The sequence below is a fragment of the Ambystoma mexicanum genome, chromosome 2p (genome assembly GCF_040938575.1).
Source record: "Ambystoma mexicanum isolate Mex_15411 chromosome 2p, UKY_AmexF1_1, whole genome shotgun sequence".
NCBI classification, from domain to species: domain Eukaryota; kingdom Metazoa; phylum Chordata; class Amphibia; order Caudata; family Ambystomatidae; genus Ambystoma; species Ambystoma mexicanum.
The window spans coordinates 1,381,797,026-1,381,816,932 of record NC_090923.1 but is presented as its reverse complement, the minus strand read 5'-3'; the positions used below and the strand labels follow the sequence as shown (position 1 = coordinate 1,381,816,932).

The 19,907-nt window shown below is 47.1% G+C and overlaps 1 protein-coding gene across 1 annotated transcript in view; it reads right to left on the bottom strand.

Annotated features, from left to right (window-relative positions):
- Nucleotides 1-19,907, bottom strand: part of KIF9 (kinesin family member 9) — a 1,188,236-nt gene that overhangs the window by 1,128,525 nt on the left and 39,804 nt on the right. Inside the window, exon 2 of the mRNA XM_069645790.1 lies at nt 1,723-1,823. Within this exon, the coding sequence (XP_069501891.1) occupies nt 1,723-1,821 (99 nt within the window). The 5' untranslated portion in view covers nt 1,822-1,823. The remainder of the gene's footprint in view (nt 1-1,722; nt 1,824-19,907) is intronic.

Sequence of the window (19,907 nt, the reverse complement as noted above, 5' to 3'; positions counted from 1 at the left end):
CCCACCATATGCTATCCACCACTCCTCCTGACAGACCATTCACGGTGCACCACGAACATCCTTGTGCCCGCATTATTCCAGCGTAACAATAACGCCCTTTTAAGATATGCAATATATTTTTCCACCTAGACGTTCCGATCTCTCCAACGTGCTTGTTCCAGCCATCAACGCTGGACGTGGACAATTATAGCCAGGTATATATATCCTTTCCTGCAACCACTATAATGAGGCTGTATATATACCTTCTCAAAACATTCAGCTAACCTTTTGGTACCCCTCCTACAGATATCTGACTCATAAAGATCCATTGCCTATTCCGGCCAGTACTCTGAACAGGCTGAATACACCATTTCCAAGTTCAGCTACGACATTTCAAAGGTAGGCTTTGATATGCAGTTCCATATTCACAGATTACCACTGTGAGGGCACCCACTCCTGACACATACCCTATCATCTTGTCTTCCGCTTCTTTAGCTGGGCACACTGCCTGGTCAACAAATGACCACATCCTGATGACAGTTCGGACCTTTCCCTGAATCTGCAAATCGCCAGTTCTCACCGAAGAGCTTTAACACCCCGAACTAGAAAAACCAACCTGTTTGTGTTGACAACAATTGCACACTACTACTTGCAAGTAGTGTATGAAGCTGCACAAATACCTGCTACTAATCCTCACTTAAATGTGGACTGTACATTTTTGAGTTTTCTCTGTCGCCCCCACGGGCATATATGTACCTTTTAAGGTGCAAACTTGTGTATTTGGACCCATGAATTTTAAACATGTGTCTAAGTTTTGATTAAATTGATTTGTCTTCCCAAAAAATCTCCAGCCTTTGTGTGACCACCCCGAGTTAGTATGTATTAAACTAACCTGCTGCTCTTCATACCTACTGCTAAATGTGTAAACTGAACTGGGGTAGCTGTTGACTCTGCCTCTTTTGATAAATGATATTTGTCCTCTTGAGTCAAGCCCCCACTTAAACAAAAAAGAGCCAACCTTCCTTTTTGCCCTACCTTTCTCCTGCTAAAATAGCAAAGCCACCATCTTGTATGGCTCTGCAAGATTTCTGCACACCAGAATCATCACTCAAGCCAACCTTGCCTGAATTTTATCTTAATACAGAGAGCAATGAAGGGCCTCAAGTACGCCGGTCTGGAATTAACATACCAGTTATTCTGTTTACTGGCACGTTTCCGGACTGGTCTACATCGAGTTTGTTGGTGGGGCACCCGATTCACCTCCAGTCAAGAGCTGGAGGTAAGTCAGGCACCCCACCAGCAAAAATACAGCCGGTATTATCGGCACCAGTATTACCGGTGCCGTTAATACCAACAATCCCCCTCATGGAGTCCCATAGGACTCCATGGAATGGGGATTTCCCACTCTTCCTGCCACTTGTAATCTGCCGGAAATTCCGGCAGACCAAGTTGCTCGAACAGTATTACTGTTTGGTGGTATCCTGCCAGATACCACCAAACTTATAATGAGGCTCAATGTGCTACCAGCTAGATGCTAATTCTTGGCTCACCATGCAATGCCGGCGCACATTCACTGCTTAGGAGAATGTCTCCCCATGCTCCTTCGCAATAATGATAATCCTGAAAGCAACCTGCCCCCACCCAAAAAAGATTGTTTCAGATCCTGCGTACTTGAGTACTAGGTTTGGTCTCGAAATAAGAAAACAACATCTGCAGATATATGTAAATGAAAAGATGCCTTACCTTGTTGTCAGCCCCAACCTTGATAATATCTTGAGCAAATTCAGCCGTTGGTCTGACACGTACAAATACACTGATGTTGCTGCTGCATTTAACACTCATGACTTAAAAAAGAAAACTTAATGTTAATAAAAAATGAGATGTCCCTTGTTTTCTCAATGTGTTTAAACAAATGAAAATAAAAGAATGGCCAGACTGTAGAAGTAGCCAACACACCGCACAAGGATTATTAATGCAGAAAGGTCCAGATGGTAGGGTGGCAAAGTTCATTATGAGAATATCGAAGGGCCAAAAGTATGGAAAAGGGATAACAGAAAGAAGGAGGGTGCTGTTTTGTTAAATTTATGTTTGTATTAACACTTTCTAAACATCTGTAATAATCGTAACACCATTGTCATTTTGAATCATATACAAAGAGAAACATTTCTGATGCCAATTTAACCAAGTCCTTATCCCACAGCATTATAATTAAATACATGTTGTTCTCCATTACAATGCTCAACCAGCAAGCTTTACTAAACTCTGACTCTTTCCCCGTAGCTATTCCCAAACCTCCCCTCCCTTGGAATACAGAAAATAATTATCAAGTATTTTTCTTCTTTCTCTACAGTTGTCAGGCAGGAGAAGATCACAGAACCATTAAATCTTGTTATTAAGTAGATCAGCAGGATGGAAAAAGACCAAAACTACAAAGACACTTTGCTTACTATGATATCTCACATTGCAGTCTCTGGGTCAGTGTATTTTGATGTAAAACCAAACCACTCCACATCAATATTAGTTTAAGAGTCCTGAAGCCAAATTGTTATTTTCTCCATCTGAAAAAGATATGTCACTTTGTGAAGCCATTCCCTTTTTGTGGGAGGATATCTCCTTTTCCAAGACTGTGCTAAACATGATCTTGCTGCTAGAAAAACATGATGTGTCATAATTGTTAAGTGTTTTCCTTCACCTTCCCTTGGAGTTATGTGAAATATAAGTAGCGCTGGTTCCTTCCTTTAGTCATCTAGCCCTTCGACTTTCCTCACACAACATAAAATTTCCAACTAGAAGGTTGCAAGACAGGCAAACATGAAAGTTCCTTTTTCCCCCACATGCTCTCCAACATCTACCCTCCAAGAAACATCTTTGACAACCTAGGAGGAAACGGGCACCTATGAATTAGATTGTGTGTAGTTAATAATGAGTAGCTCCAGACAGGTTACTAGTTTTTGTGCGCATACATGCTGTGAAGGCATCATGAAGAAGGACACAGACAATAGACTTAAAATTCAAATAAAATATATTTATTAACTCAAATGTCTGGATGGTTGAAAGCCTAACTTGCTCTAGGCTATGGTGGGATTTTCCTATGAGAATTAAACGAAGGAAATTTTTCATGAAGGAGTTCAACTTAATAATCCATCTGTGTCCAAAATCTATGCTTGCCCTCACAACCATAAGTAATACATGTGTAGGGGTATCAAAGTCAAAAGAAACAGTGTTTAATGCAAAGTCTGAGCTTCTTCAGCTCACAGCTTTTTTTTTCATCTCTCCTTGCCCAAGCATATGAAAGTTCTCCACAAATATATGAAAGTTCCATTAACCAAAAAGTTCTCAAAGTTTACCTTCTCCAGGTCAAAGTGATAAAGTTCAAAACCAATCCTTGGGGTTCCCTTCCTCAAGCTTTAAGTTGCACAATCCAAACAAAAGGGTCTTGGGATTTGGCTCCCAAGAGAATAAGTGTAATGTCTCTAGCCTCAGGATTCCCTTCCCCAAGACTTCACGTGCTTCAGTCTTTTCAAAAGTGTTGCAGTGGTTTTACTGGACTTGCTTCGTGGTGACCTTTAGTTTTCACCACTAAAGGCTCTCTGGTCTAGGCGCAGTTGTCAGACCGCACAGTCCACCCATCACAGGTCGTGCAACCAGGATCCCTGGGCTCCTTAGCCCACACGCAGGCTCCTGTGCACCAAGTCACCTTCACTTGACTCCTTTTATTGGCCTCTTGGCTTTAGGGTGTATTCTTATATTCCTCTTGCTTCTCCTTAGTTCACTCGTGGCTCTGCCACCATGTATCACACATCCCTTGTCAAGCTGTAGCTTTGCCACACTGCACTTAGTTATTATAGTTCATTGTTTAGGCTTCCTTCAGCCTTTAATATATTCGACTTTCAGGTTAAATGTAACTCGTTGTGCAACATAGATTCATTATGGTTGAATTTCAGTTCAGAGTCCAAAGGTGTTTTTATGTTGCTTAAATATATTCGGTTTGAACTGTACACTGTGTTTACTTTCAAGCCAAACTATTAGTTTCATTTCATATCGTTTGGCACTCAAGCTATATTGGTATGCTTCCAAAGTTAAGGTTTCATATAGTTTGGTATTCAATATGTGCTCAAGTGTTAAGGTTCACGGACCGTTAATCACTGGAGGTCCGTTTGCAGCTTCCGGACGCTGGAGCTTCCCTCTGACACTCACCAGCCTCCTTTAACTTCCTTTCATCTCCCAAAGCCAGTACAGAACAGTACAGAAGATAAACAGATCATAGAAATACATACAATACATACATAAAAGTATGAAGGAATACAGGTATTAATGCAATACAGAATAATACATAGTAGGAATGAGAATAGATAAAGTTAAAGACAGCGTAATATACAGAGATATACAGATGATGCTAGAGCCATTTGCGAGGTTCTGTTGTGGGCATCTAGCAGGGTGGGAGGTCTTTGGAGGTGAGCCAAATTTTGATGTTTTTCCTGAATTTGTGGAAGGATTGGTCCGCTCTTAAGGCAGTAGGTAGGGAGTTCCAGAGTTTGGCAGCCATGACAGGAAAGCTACTGCCACCTGCTTTCTTCAGTTTGAACCTGGGGACTCTTAGGCAGCCTGAATTGGAGGTTCTTGTAGGTCGTGAAGAGTTATTCTTGATGAATTTTTCAGTGAGGTAATGAAGGGCTGAGTTGTTGAGGCATTTATAAGTCAAGGAGGCTGTTTTGAGTTGGAGTCTTTCCTTGATTAGCAACCAATTGTGGTTCCGTCTGGACACTGAGATTTGTTGTCTTCTGGAGATACCTAGGGCTGTTCTACGTGCGTTATTCTGAAGAATCTGGAGTTTATTGACAATGGCCCTCATTACGACCCTGGCGGAAAGTGACTGACCGGACCGCCACAGCGTAAATAGCGTTTCCGCCATTGCACGAAGGAGCAAAGTGCGGCCCATTCCGACCCATCGGGCACGAGCACCACGGCATGGCGGAAGTGCAAAGTCCGCGATGGCGGAAATGACCCCAAAACGGCCCACACCGCCGCCGTACAGCGCCCTAGGTGCAACACCGCCACCCATCACAGCGGACACCGCAGTGTGCGCCTACCGGAAAGTACGGTGACCGGAAACATATGGAAACGGAAGTAAAAACATGGGCCCGGAACGGGAAACATCCCGCCGTACACCTATAAAACCACTAAAACCACACAACCACCAAAAACACTACCCTGAGACACACCCCAACCCGTCATCCACCCTAGCAAAACCAAGAAAAATGGGAAAAGTAGCGAAGAAAGCGTGCGACCGCAAGCGGCAGGTCCACTTCTCCCGTGAGGAACTCACCGTGCTAACAGAGACCCTCCAGGAGAATGCAGCCGTCGTCTTCTCCACGCAAATGACCAGGACGTCACTTGCGAACAAGAAGGCCATATGGGCTCTGGTGGCACAGCGGGTAAGTGCGGTGGGGACCGCACCCCGCAACCCACAGCAATGCAGAAAGCGATGGGACGACCTGCGGATACGCGTCCGCAGCATACTCTCTGCCAACCGCAACATTGCCACAGCCACCGGGGGAGGTCCTGAATCACCCATCAAGTTGACCCCCTGGGAAGAAATCTGTGCCTCCACCATCGGAATGGAGAGCATAGAGGGAGTCGGAGGGATGGAGAAAGGAGTGCAGACATCCGAAGATTCAGGTAGGTGGGCCAGATAAAACAATGCTAAATCCACAATGTCCAATCATGCGAAGTACCATGTGTCCACATAGTGCAACAGAAACACATGTCCAGGAGAACGTCCACACACATCGGCCTGATAGCGCACGTTAAAACCCACAATAAATACATAATTAATTAAAAACCCCTAAAACACGCACTACACGTGCAGCAGGCACACCCTAACTGCAGGCTGCCAAACAACTGCACCCTCACTCCACACACAAATGAAAGCACCTCCAAGGCCCCGACCCAAATCACCCTCAGGTACCACCCCAATGCATGTGATACAATGCCATTCCAATTTCCACAGACCCATGAATAACCCTCGCCCTCCTTTACTCCACCACAGGGTCCGATCCAAACGACGAGCATCAGGACACCCCTACCAGCACACCTGCAAAGAGGGCCAAGACCAACGGCCAAAGACCCTCCACCTCAGCTGCACGCATCAAGACACGGCAGCAGCACAAATCAGGTGGCAGCACAGAGGAGGGAACATCAACAGGCACCCCAGCAACCAGCATGCCCACACCACCACCACCACAGGTCCCCCCAACGGATGCCACAGAAGGCACTGCCTCTGGTGGCAGCAGCACCATAGGTGACACCCCATTGATGGCAGCATGCTCGGACACAGAAAACGGGGATGTCGAAGTCAGATCCATCCATGACCTGTCCCAATCCCCCTGTCTGTCCTATCCCGTACAACATGAGGATACCACGCAGGGGCACCCACAAGACGACGACTGGCCATCCCCCACAAGCCCTGTGGCAAGGCAACATGAGGTCAACAGCCCCTCTGTGACACCCCCGCAAATGGCCATGGCCCAGCAGAGGCAACAGTCCCTCGACCAGTTAATCGTGCAACAGCAGCGACTGGCCACGCTCCTCAAGGACCATGCCGATGAATGTGGGGGCACTAAGGCAGACATAGAAACATCAACTGAGACACTTAGGGCAGAAATGGAGAGAGGTACAGAGACACTAAGGGCACAAATGGAGAGTAGCACCGAGAGCCTGAGAGTCCATATGGAGAGTAGCACCGAGAGCCTGAGAGTCCAAATGGAGAGAAGCACCGAGAGCCTGAGGGGGGAACTGCATGCGACGTCCAAAGACGTATGTGCCGAACTTGCCGCAGTGCGCCGTGTGCTCACTGAGCTCTCGCAAACCCTTAGGGACATGCATGGACGTGAGCAGGCAGAGACATCATCCGTTGCAAGTTCCGTCCAGGGCAGCCCCCAACGTAGATCTGGGAGGAACCTGCGCTCCACAGGCAGGGGTGCCCCTGATACCCGCAGAGGGGGCTTGCAATAGCGACAGCCCACTGACAATGAGCATCTTTGGACACTGGTGTTCGGGGGGGAGGTAGGAGGGTGGAGGGGGTGTGTTGGGCTCACTTGGGTGGCGGGTCGATAGGGTGTTCAACATGATATCACATATGCCATAAACAGTGCACGATCAACCAATGAGATGTGTGGACATTGATCTTTGTGTACTAGGCCATCATAGGCGTACAGTCCATATTGTGCATGTCCCAGACACACACAGTGCCACGAGTCCCGTGTCCATGTATCAGCCACCAGGCGTGAGTGCTAGAAGCATGCATCAATGAGATGCTGACGAATGTCACGGCCCTCCGGTGCCTCGCAGACTCCTTGAGGTGCTGCCACATCCCCACCCTCATCATGACCATCATCAGGTGCTTGCAGTTCTGCGTCAGGGGGCATGGGCACATTTCTACGTACGCACATGTTGTGGAGCATGACACATGCCATGACCATCTTTGCAACCTTCTCATGGCGGTACAGGAGTGCCCCGCCAGACCTGCTGAGGCAGCGGAAACGAGTCTTCAGTAGGCCGAATGCCTGTTCAATGACTACACGGGTACGTGAGTGGGCATGGTTGTAGTCCTCCTCATGCTGGTCCCGTGGGTTCCGGACTGGTGTGAGGAGCAATCTCTTCAGTGGATACCCAGCATCACCTGTATGTGGACGAGAAACGTATGATGTGGAATGCCATTGCTACGTACGCACACCCCCCCCCCTTCCTGCCAGGTCATTGCCGCATCACATACCCCACATCATCATGCATGAAATGAGACTCACCGAGTAGCCAGGATCTGTTCCCTGCGTGTCGCTCCATGTAGCGTGGTATAGTAGAGTTCCTCAAGACCATAGAATCATGGGTTGATCCAGGGAATCTGGCACAACAATGTGTAATGATCCTGTTGGAGTCACACACCATTTGTACATTCAGGGAATGAAATTGTTTTCGGTTGCGGTACTGGGCCTCCATGGCATGTGGGACGACCAATTCCACATGGGTGCAGTCGATGGCACCAATGCAACCCGGTATGCCGGCAAGTGCATGGAATCCCACTTTTGTGTTTGTAATTTCCTGCTCCGAGCGTGGTAGAGAGATGTAGTCGTCTGCGTGCTTCAGGAGGGCATCGAGCACTTGCAATAGTGTCCGTGAGAACAGTGGCTGTGATATGCCATGCAACTGTCCGACTGTGTGCTGGTAGGTGCCTGTGGCCAGGAAGTGGAGTACAGACACCACCTTCAGTAGGGGTGGGATGGCGGTTGGGCTATCTATCATGCTGACAAGGTCAGCCTGTGTCATGTCCACAATGGAGGTTATGGTGTCCCGGTCCAAACGGTAGAGGGTGTGGATCTGCTCATCAGTGAGGTTGAACGGATGTGCTCGGAGGCGTGGGATTGCGGGCTGCTTGCGTGGTGGTAGTGGCTGTGCTGGCGGCCCTTGCTGGCCCTGCCTTGGCCTCCTCCTCCTCCTGCGTCCCCTCCGTGCGGCCGGTTGTAGTTGGTGTTCATCTTCTTCTTGGAGTTGGAGTACTTGCAGTGCTATCAGGTCCCCCAGGGCCAACATCGCGAGTCCTGCCGGTAGCATTTCGGAGTGGGTGTGGTTGTGGGAGGAGACTGGGTGTGCAATTTATGTGTTTTCAGGCTGTATGGCCTCCACCTGTGGTGATTCATTCCACCTGTGCAAACTGCTCTCCCCTTTGGCCGAGCACGTCCCGCACACAACGCTGCAATTCGAGGAATGGCATCTTGCTATTGCAATCATGTATTTGTACCCGATGGACGTGTAACATTGGTTGATATGTTCATTCTGCTGTGGTCCCATTGTTTCACATACTATCTGTGCAGTCGCGAACAGACTTGTGAAGGGTCAGTGGAACGTAGTACTCGAGTAACGGTGGGCCCTCATGCATCACTGTACCGAGTTGCAACGACGTGCGGGGCGTCCCATTTGTGGGTGAAGGCAGTTGCCATTTTCACACACAGCCGCACTAGATGGATTAATTAGTGATTTCAAACGGCCACAGATGCCTCTTCGACGTGATGTTGCAAATGAGGAATTCGAAGGGCGGCGCTTTCGGTTTTCAGCTAGCGGCGAGGAGATGCCCACAGGTCTGACTGCAAATATAACGTTCTATTGTTCAATGTCCTTGAGACAGGGGCCATGGCGAGGATGCAATGATTGATATGAATAGTTTGGGATGCGCAATAGCGACGTGGGCGATGAGGCCGGACGTTCCCAAATACATGTTACTTCACTACACTGGAATTACGGGCTGGGGCACTGTGGATTTTGCAGGCTGCATAACGCACAGACTCAATGGATATTTCTAATGTCATGTGAGTAAATATTCAGGCGTTTTAATCCCGGGATGAGGGAATGATGAATGGATGCATGGGCAGGTGATTTGATACAGAGTTTGCCATGTACAGGGCTTCTTGGAATCTATCCGCCTCCCCTGCGCTATGTGATGCAGGGCTGCCATAGTGGGACCATCGTCTATCTGGCCTTGTTGAGCCCTCCCTGTCTCGACGCGCCCTCAGACACTTGTGTCCATGCACGTTACCAATCCCATCTGATGGATTCTGTTTAGACAGACGCATGCACAGGTACACTCGTTTGTGATGGTGTTTACACCTCGGTATAGATGGTTATGAGTCGCAAGTGGTTTTGGGGTGGTGATGATCCTTTGGAGTGGGCTAGCATGCATATGGCTGTGGATTTAGTGTGATCATTGAAGTGAGTTGTTCGGATGTAGTTCTGATGGCCATTCTGTTCTTTTTCTTTTCTTTTGGTTGACAGGTATCTCCTCCCCTTTTGCCACTGCCATCTGTATGCCACTCCTGCAGATGGCTTTTACTCCCGACACCTGCTGCTTCGTGTTAATCAGTGGAGCAGCATTACGATCTTATGGGACGATCGCCAATGGGCCACATGCCCTTACGCAGTACTGGTGGCTCGGAGCAACATTTCGGCCTTTCAGCTGGACTAGTGCCTCCCCATTGGGACGGCCCTGCGGTTCTGTGCGCTTCCATGTTGCCTTTTCGTACGTGGATGTGGCTCTGTGTACCATGATGGAACAGGGCGTCACACAAGTAGTGGCTGGTCATTTCTTGCGGATGCAGCCCACAATGGTGAAATGTGTTTTGGAGTTCATGGCCTAATGGCTGTATGGGCTTGGTGATTTTGTTGTGCATTAAATTTCTATTCTGATTTGGCCCGTGTAGCGTTCTTCTTTGCAAGTGATATGGCATATTCCTATTTGGGGAGCGATGTATTGGGTGGAGATCTGCATTGGGTTCCAGCTTCGGAGTTTAGTTGCGTGGTACTGTACTGGGCGCGTTTGCCTACGAAGCCCAGTGAGGTCAGGGATGGGGGCTGCCAATATGACTGTTTGAATGTTGTCATGCTCAGGGGCGGGGGATTGGGTTTTGTGTAACAGATGCCGGTCAGCCAGGTGGACTGGTGGAATGATGTGATTTTCGAAATATTGCTGGTCACATGTGCCTGTGTTTGCGTGCGTTTCGGGGGGGGGGGGACTGTGGTCATGTCCATTGGATTGGCTTCTGTATTCGTGCCATCTGTGCCCTGCAGCTCCCATTGGCCCCTCTTGTGTTTCTTTTGTTCGTTGGCATGCATGGGTGACTTGTACATTTCACTGGTTGCATTGTGACTTCATTGCACCTACGGGGAGTTGTACTTTGTGGGCAGGGAGCGGTGTACAGGCACTCAGTGGGGCCGTTTACGGTTGATTCGCGATGCCGTACTTCTCACCATGGCGGAATGGTACATTCCGCCATGCTTGATGGCGTTAGGTACATGTCCGCTAGGGTCGGAATTCGCGTACCCTTGCGCCATGGTGGTATTTACGGTTTGGCATGGCGCGCGCGCGCGTGCTTGGTGCAGTTAGCGTTGGCGTTCACTACGGTGTCGCTAATGGCTTCGTACTTTGCGGTGACGGGTCATAGTCGCACCGAGCGCTATTCGATGGCGGTATTGCATTTCCGCCATCGTTTTCAGATTTCCGCCAGGGTCGTAATGAGGGCCAATGTATTTGTTGGCCCCAAGGTACAGTGCATTACAATAGTCAATTTTAGAAAGAATTAGTGCTTTGGCCAGCGTCATGAAACTGCCAGTGGAGAGGAAGGGTTTGCTGGTGTGGATCAGCTTACAGGTGTAAGCTGTCGCCGAGGCAGTGACACTAACTCGTTTACGCATGCTCAAGGAGGAGTCTAAATAGAAAGCCAGGGTTTTTACCTCTCTAGTCACCTTGATGTCATTGCCATCAGTGTTGAAAGAGAGATATTGGCTGCCCAGTTTCTTCTGATTGGTAGGAGTGGCTAAAAGTAGCAGTGGCTAAAGGTAGCGGCTCAGTCTTCTCATCATTCAGACACAGGCCATGTGTGGCCATCCAAGCCTGAATGATGATATACATTTTGTTAACCAGAGCTAGGTCTTTCTCATAGTCGCCTGTCAGAGGAATGAGGATCTGGGTGTCATCTGCATAATTAGTGCAGGTGGCACGCAAATAGTCTAGGTCATCAAACAATGGTTTGGCGAACACATTATACCTAGTGGGCGATACACATGATCCTTGCAGGCATTAGGGATAAGATCAGCTGCTGCCGCTGATGAAAAGACTCTCATCAATCTGTTATTTAAGAAAGATTGTATCCATGCCGTTCCTTCTACTGAGAAATGGGCCGCTGATGATAGATGTTTACAAACCACCTTGTGATCGACCAGGTCAAAAGCGGCTGACAGATCCAGCAGAGGCAAGAGGGCAGATTTTCCTTTGTCTTTCAGGTCGTCAATCTGGATCTTCAGGTCAATCAGGCCTGTTTCTGTGCCATATTGGGGTCTGAAGCCATATTGTTGCAGTCCTAGTAATTTATCGGTCTCTAGGTAGGATTGTATCTGAATATAGGCTACTTTATCGATGATCTTTAGTAGTAGTGATGGGTCTGAAATTGGTGAGGATATTCAGGTCTAAAGAGGTTTTTTTTTAGAAGCGAGAGTACCCATGAGTTATTTAGATTGGTGTGGACAGTACATTTGCAGAAAGATGAGTTGATAGGCATAGTGATAAAGGGGGCTAGTCCACTGGCAGCTTCTCTAATAGTTAATGCAGGGCAGGAATCTCCTTGGCAATTGGAGGGTTTGAGTGAGGCTATAATGTTTTCCACCTCTTGGGTGGATACTTGAGAGAATTTGAATCTCACTTTTAAATTTCACTTTTAAAGTTAATTTCTCCTTTAACTCTGCGCCTTTAGCGCATTAAACTTTGCTCCTTTCTGTCTTCTTTACTTTTGCAGCACTTTCAATTTTACTTTACTTTACATTTGTACCGCGCATCAAGCACCCAAAGTCTTAAGGGCGCACACATAACGGGGCAGACGGAAAAAGAACAAAAACAAACAAGTATGGATGATGATATTCACACTCGGCATGTGAAGCATGCGACTGATAGTGGAGTTAACAAAATAGAAGCATTTTAAGATTCTTTTTAAAAATGACAGTAGACTCGATCTTTCTTATATCCGGAGGAAGAGTGTTCCACACTATAGGGACCGCTATGCTAAATGCAACCTTCAGAGATTTGCTGAACTTGCAGCAAGGTGTTCTCAGTTGATAGGTGTTGTTAGATCGGAGAGAGCTGGGACTCTGTTTCTCCACTATGCACTCCATCAAATAAGATGGCATGCAGCATTTATGGGTAATCAAAAGCACTCTGAATTGAACTCTCGCCTTCACTGGGAGCCAGTGCAGATTCTGCTTGGCCTTAGACACATGGTCTCTCCACTTTAGGCCCTTCACCACCCTGAATGCACTATTCTGAATGACCTGCAGTCGATTAATCTCTACTTGTACAATTCCAATGAGAAGACTACAACAATAGTCCATCTTTGAACCAACTATGGCTCTGGCTATCGTCTCTGCACTTTTTTCTGAAATGAACGGCCAGAGGTGAGCTAACAACTTAAGGTAATAGGTTGATGTAGATACTAAATTGCTCACCTGAGATTTCATATTCAAACTTTGATCTAAGATTATGCCTAAAGTTTTAACCTTCTTTTTTACCTCAATATTACAATTTGCAATGGTAAAAGACTTGAACACCGGACCTAACTTGTCTAGCTTACTATCAGTCCCCACCAACATGAGTTCTGTTTTATCATTGTTAAGGGCTAGGCTGTTCTGAATCATCCACATTTGGATGATATCATAGGCCTTGTTAATATTACGATCATCTGTGCTACCCTGTTATTGGGATGACACATTGAGTGACATCCGTGTAATTGGCAAATTAAATGTCATTGTGCTCTAGAAGATTAAAAAACTGCACCATAAAGATGTTATAAAGAGATGGGGATAAACAAGCACCATAAGGCACCCGAAATGCTAGAGATACAGTTTTATCCTCAGCCACTCCGCTGGCAACTCTGCAATGTCTTTCACTCAGAAATGACATGATCCATTGTGAAGCTTGATCTGAGAATAAGGCCACATGCTTTAACCTGGGGGACAAGATGGAATAATCCACCAGGTCAAAGGCCGCGGAAAGGTCCAGGATCATGAGAAGCTAGACTTGGCCACTATCCATAGATTGCAACAAATTAGATTTCAAATCCAGGAGGGCTGTCTCGGTCCCATGGTTTTGTCTGAAGCCCGATTGTTGTTTGTGCAAACTCTGCGAGTTATTAAGATGCATAGAGATCTGATTGTAGGCCACCTTATCCAATATTTTAGAAGAAAAAGTGTATTACTGATTGGTCTACAATTTGATGGTGTCAGGGGGCACAGGTATGGCTTCTTTAGAAGAGGGGTGATCCAAGCTTGCTTTAATCCTACCGAAACGTGATTTTCTACGAAGGACATGTTCGCAAATTTGGTAAGGGCCGAGATTAACATGGATTAACACTCTTTGATAATCAGAGAGGAACAGGGATCCCCCTTGCAGCTAGTGGTTTTTAACTGTCTAATAACGCTAGCCAGTTCTGCTTCGGAGACAGGAGAAAAGTAAAAAATCTGATGGGTACCAGATTTAACTGGAGTCTCACCACAATCTTCCTGTGGTTGTTTGTTTAATTGTAAAGAGTTTTAGCAACTCATTGCCCTTCTTGATTTTCTCTAACTTGCCCATCATGGCCTCCTGGATAGAAGCACACCATGCTTTGTCTTTCACCAGTGGTTCTGTGCTTGGTCCGTTAGGAGATTCTTGTGCTCATACAATTTTAAATAGTTCCTTGCTGTCTGAATTTGAATTTAAAATTCTACAATTGAACGATTCTTTTTTGGCTAGCAGAATTGCGGTTTTGGAAAATCCTAACCACTTTTTTATGTTTCTAAGCTTACACTGTCCATGCTCTTTCATCAGGCATGAAAGTATTTTATTTCTTTTAGCTTTCAGCTCTTGCAGATCTGCATTGAACCAATTATTGTGCTTATTTCTATCAAAGCAGAGTTTTTTCTTTAAGGGCGCTAGTTCTTCAGAGATTTCATTAAAATACTCCAGAAAAGAGCTGATCATCTCTTGCAGTGTTTTGGATTCAAGAATCTCAGAGGTCAAGGTGGTAGCCCATGGCTTTAAGTTTTCTGCCCTTAATTTCTTGCAGTTTCTTACGAGTATAGGGACTTTGCCATTGCCTGGTTTTCTTGCAACACATTAATTATTAGTCTGAAAGTAAATACTTGAATGATCCAACCAAGGACATGGCAGGACTTCGAGATCAGAAATGTTCACATTATGGGAGGCAACCCAATCCAGAGTGTGTCCCTTTGCGTGCGTGGGGACTAACAGATTGATGAAACCCGAGGATGCGCAATGCACCTTCGAAAACCCCTGCCGTGGCGTCCGAGTCACTGCCTAGCCAAAGATTCAGATCCCCCAAAATTAGCAATTGAGTGTTGGGTTTAAGGAACGGTAGTAAACGATTGCTTCAGCTGATCAGGGAAATCGGGCCCTGCTACTGGTGCTATGTATATCAGTAACAAGTTGAGGGTCATTTCAGTACGGACACCAATTTTTACCACTATCAATTCAGAACCAGGAATGTCCTCCACCTTATCCTCTCAGATCTTTATGTCTGATTTCAAAATCAGAGCTATGCTCTACTCCCCACCCTCCCGTCTATCCTGCTGCAAGAGGCTATAACCTTCGGGAATGGCCAGCCTTAAGGAAGGGCCCACTGCATCATGGCTCCATGTTTCAGTGAGCGCACGGATATCTAGATCACGCTCCTGAATGTGTGTGGCTACCTCAAGGGTGTGCTTGAAGAGTGACCTAGTATTTAACAACATGATCTTTAATACGTTGTTAGATTTATTGGCTTTCCCACAGGGGCTGTTTCCTGAACTAACCGGACTAAGCTCCTCCCATGGGGAATTGCTTATGGTACCCTTATTCTTATAAGCACCTGGTTGCTGTGTGCCTGTATGACTATACTCACCAATATGGGCTTGCATCTCCCGAGACTCTCAGGACTCACCTTGCCAAACTCTCTGCTCACACACAGTACGGGCCTTAAAAGCAACCTCAAACGGAGAATAGGAGATATGTGGCATAGGTGATAATGGGGTGCTAGCACTATTGATAACCACTGGATCAGTCTGCAGTCCAGATGGGGGTATTTCAGCTGTTTGCAGGCATGACGCACTGGCCCCACCACCCTGGGCAAAGACAAGACAATTAGAGTCCAACCTGGTTCTAGCAGCATTAATGGCTTCCAATACTTCCTGGATGTGCATGGTTTACTGAGGAAGAGAAGCGACAGGAGCGGGATGTACAAAGAGTACCTGCTTCATTGCCCTTCAGGGACCGCCATATGCCACTTGGTGCCCTCGCGCTGGCGCTCTCGTGCCTGATTTGCAAATATATATGGCGCGAGAACTACCAAGGGTTCTGGGAAATGTAGATTGCTATTCTCAGTTCGGTAGGAGCACGTCTGCTTTAAAACCCACAATTGAAAAGCACAATGCGGGATACAGACTGGCTAAAGTATAACTTACACACTAAATATAATGGCTCCCTAAACAAAGTTGATGGCGCTATGCTAAATGAAAATTTCACTCAAATAAAATCACTAAAAATAGATGATGCCATAAGTAAAAACTTGCCCAGTTCCAACAATGCTATAAAACGGCTCAACGGCAATACGCTTTCCTTTAAACTTTCTTTACTTTCATGCCACTTGCAACAATGTTTCAATTCTGCTCCAGCCATTCGCACACTACCGAGTTTCTCTTGCTTTTCTTATGAATTTCACTGTTAAGCGCAGCGCTGGCATGCAGTCTTCCTCTAGTTGCTTGGGTTGAGGTTAGGGACTCGCCACCTGCCCCTCTGATACCCTAGGGACCGGCAGACGTCCCAAGGGAACAAGCAGTTCCTTAAACACGACTGGCAGCTTCCAGTCGAGTACCTCACTCCGGCCCCTTGGAGACATATTTCCTAGCCATTTTGCACCCCCTCTCCAGGTTCTCATGATCTTCCTCACTGCTTCCTTCTGCTGCTCAGCTCCCGTTACACCACACTGCATCTTGAGCTCGCTCATTCACCTGTGCAGAACCACACCTTTTATAGTCCTTAGTGGAGTCAAGTGGAGTCAGGTGTGCACAGTTGGGGAAAAGTGCCTGACCTTGCCTGACTATCAGTGGGACAATTCAAAGGTGTTACATGGTAGGCCTAAGGTTGTATGCCTTTGTTGTTTCTAAGGGGAATCCTGTCAGGTTTGGTAAACCGGTCACTAAAATCAAAGGAAGATCACCTAAACCTTTGCCAGGAAAGTTATAGCAAACTCACTGGACTAAAAGGTATGGTCTCTGTTAGGTTCTTTTCCCCACTATGAAATGGCCGCCATGTAAACCAGAGAACTGACATCACCCGGAACTTCAATTAGTCTGACTATTTATGTTCTCAGAACGAGGAAACCCTTGTCTTTCAAACTATTCAACGACAAGACTCAGGATGCCGTTACAAGATCCGAAATCCGCCAGTCAAGGTTTCCGCTCCCAGATGCAGCACGCCAAGTTCCAACGCATCAGCAGAATTCCTGGTGAGATTCAGGAACGCTGATTGACTTGATTAGATATTTTGTTTAGCGGACACGTTGCATGATCCTTAACTACTGACCTGCTTAAAACAACCTGGTCAAACTTTCATAATTCTAGACGGAAGCCTCATAGTCATCGACCGCGTATCATGCAGTGAAAATCCATCCTTATCCCTGAAAACCTTTTGCAAGCATAAACTTGACAACTCCACAAAGACTGCGGTTTCCTTCTCCCTGCCTCCTTTGAAACTCAAAAGAGGCTAACCAAAGACTGATGCTAAAGTCTTCGGCGGTCCCCCATACATGAGGGCTACCCAACCTTAACAGGTATTATCCAACACCAGAAGGGGTAATCCAAGTGGCAAACCATGAGTAAAGCTAATACTTCTTCTTGTCTCCCCACTACTACAGTTCTTCAGTCATCTAAGAACTGACCACTGAAATTTCCTCACTTGATTTTTTCAAACCAACAAGGTGAGGGAGCAAAGGGGTTTGTTGACTCTTGTCACAAAACTACCTTCTTTCCCTTTACTTGATGACTGTCTTCATGGTTTCCGAAGGCCAGGTTAGTATCCAGGAACAACTTAATTGACAGATTGAAATACATTCCTACCTTCCTGAACCATTGAGACTGGCTGTTAGGAAAGATTTCGTAATTGTAGGTAATTTTCCTTCCATGTGGCAACCCCTAAACTTTTTGCTGTTGTTTTTCACCTTGTTCTTGACTTTGCCAGAGAAGTGCAGCCTTCTGCCGCACTCCTCTGGGCTTTCGCTCCTTTCTTACGGGGAAACTGACATGCCCTTAAGACAGTCAGTACCGGGGAACGCTGTTTCCCGTAGTTTCTTTTATCATGTTGCAGATTTCGTGCAACATGACACAAGAGGGCACTGTAAGCTAAGTTACAGCTCTCTTGGGTCTCTAGCCTTCTACAGGCCCTAGATACTCGTTTAGGATTGTATCTGATCGGTGCAAGTGATTCAGGGACGGGAATGGTGGCAGCAATCGTTTCTTGTGTTTTGAGCTCCTTTTGGCGTTCTAAGCGCGTTTCTCACGCTTAACCCAAAATGGTGGCCTGGCTCCCAAAATGGCCAGACCACGAGGCTCCTTTGTCCTGTCCGCTGACCGTCTTGCTCCCTTCACCTTCCCCAGGTCGAGCCGACCCGGGGCCTTCCTTATTTGGGCATGTACTTTCCCGCGAAACACGGATGCTTTCCCGGGCTTCTACATGTCTTGTGTGTGCCTCCAGGATGTGGGCTGGGATGTCTGGTCCCAATACACATCCTGGGTGCCAGAGAGTCTAGGGTGGTGTGAATGCCTGGGACCACCGTGGTCCGTGATTGGTCCACGAATGGTGTGAGTGTTGATGAGCGGATCTCCCATTGGGTCCCCTCCGTTTTGGCGCGAAGGGAACCGTGGATAAGAGGGGGCTGGAAACACCACTACCATGTCGATCTCCTGAGTTCTCACGAACGAAGGAATACAGGAGCCAAGTATCCTGCAACCAAGAGGCTGGTCCGAGGAATCGCTGGTGACCCGCTGAAGGACTTCTCCTCTGCACTGCTGTCGCCTTGTGAAACCCTTTTCACCTTTGATCGAACCAGAAGGCCTGTACTGGTACTTCGACCCTTGGAATAGCGGGAACAGCTATTCTCGGCATCTTCACCATCTCCTGCCAGTAAGCCTTCGGAAGCGTCTCTGGGCCATCCAGCTGACTGACCAGCTTACACGGGAGTCTTGCTCTGTAACCGCCGCCAGGTTGTGTAGTATTTCGAGTCCTTGTCACTCTCACACGCTTTGTACACTTGGCGTTCCCAGGTCTGAAGTGAGTAGTGTACATTTGGCTCAGATACACACGGCCGCTCCGTTGCCCTGCTGTGGTAACAAACTGTGCCGGTTTCTTCGATTGGGACGTCTTTTTACTCAACACGACGACGAGGCGTTCCCTGCTCTTCTGAACCTGCCAGCTGCTGAAACTGACGCGGAGAAGCCTGGGTCTGCTTGCATCGGGGACCGGTGAGTAGCATAGCTAGGATCTGGTCGCCCTCCTGCAGGAGCCCATTGCTTTTCCCCGCTGTGTCAAACAGCACCCTTTTCCGTACTCGCGCTCTGCTTCTGCCCACTGTGGAGGCTGCGCTTGAGTTGCGGAACTTGTTCTTCTTCTTTTGTGCACTAAACTGAACTGCCTGATTTCCCTCGAAGAGCTTCTCCTTTTGCCCGTTGGCACCAGCGCGTGCAGGTACTTTTGAGCACAAGGCTCCACTCTTCGCAGGGCTCGGACTTCCATCTAGTTAGGTGCCTCTGAAGGCGAACTGGGTCTAAGCATTATTTCGCACTGCCTGTCTTCCTTCCATTTTAGGTGGACTACCCATTTCATGCATCTAACGCTTGAGACTGTCGTATTTGTATATATATTGTGTTGATATGGTATGTGTTGGTTTACTATCGTTATATTGTGATTTTCTCGCTACGGTCATTGTTTTAAAGGCCTTGAAATAAATGTGTATATATTTTTAATATAACAACTGTTTGGAGTAGTTTGTAAGTGATCTTGCTTTGTGTGCTCATTGCGGGCTTTCAGTCACCCTCACCCCTCTTGAGACCTAGTCTTGACCGCCGCGATCGTTACCTTGATTGGTCTGGCTCGTCCAGAGGTTACCCTGTTCCAAGTAATTAGGTTGGCCTTCTGAACTTCTGCGCCACCAGGACAGAGTTCAGAAATCCGTCTTAACACTGGCCTCAAAGAACTAGCAGATTCTGTGCTCAAATTACAAGTCAAGTTCAACACGTCTCAACAAGAAAATGCTTTGTTATACCAGTCCATAACCACCTTACAAGCTAAAGTGGATTCTATGGGCAAT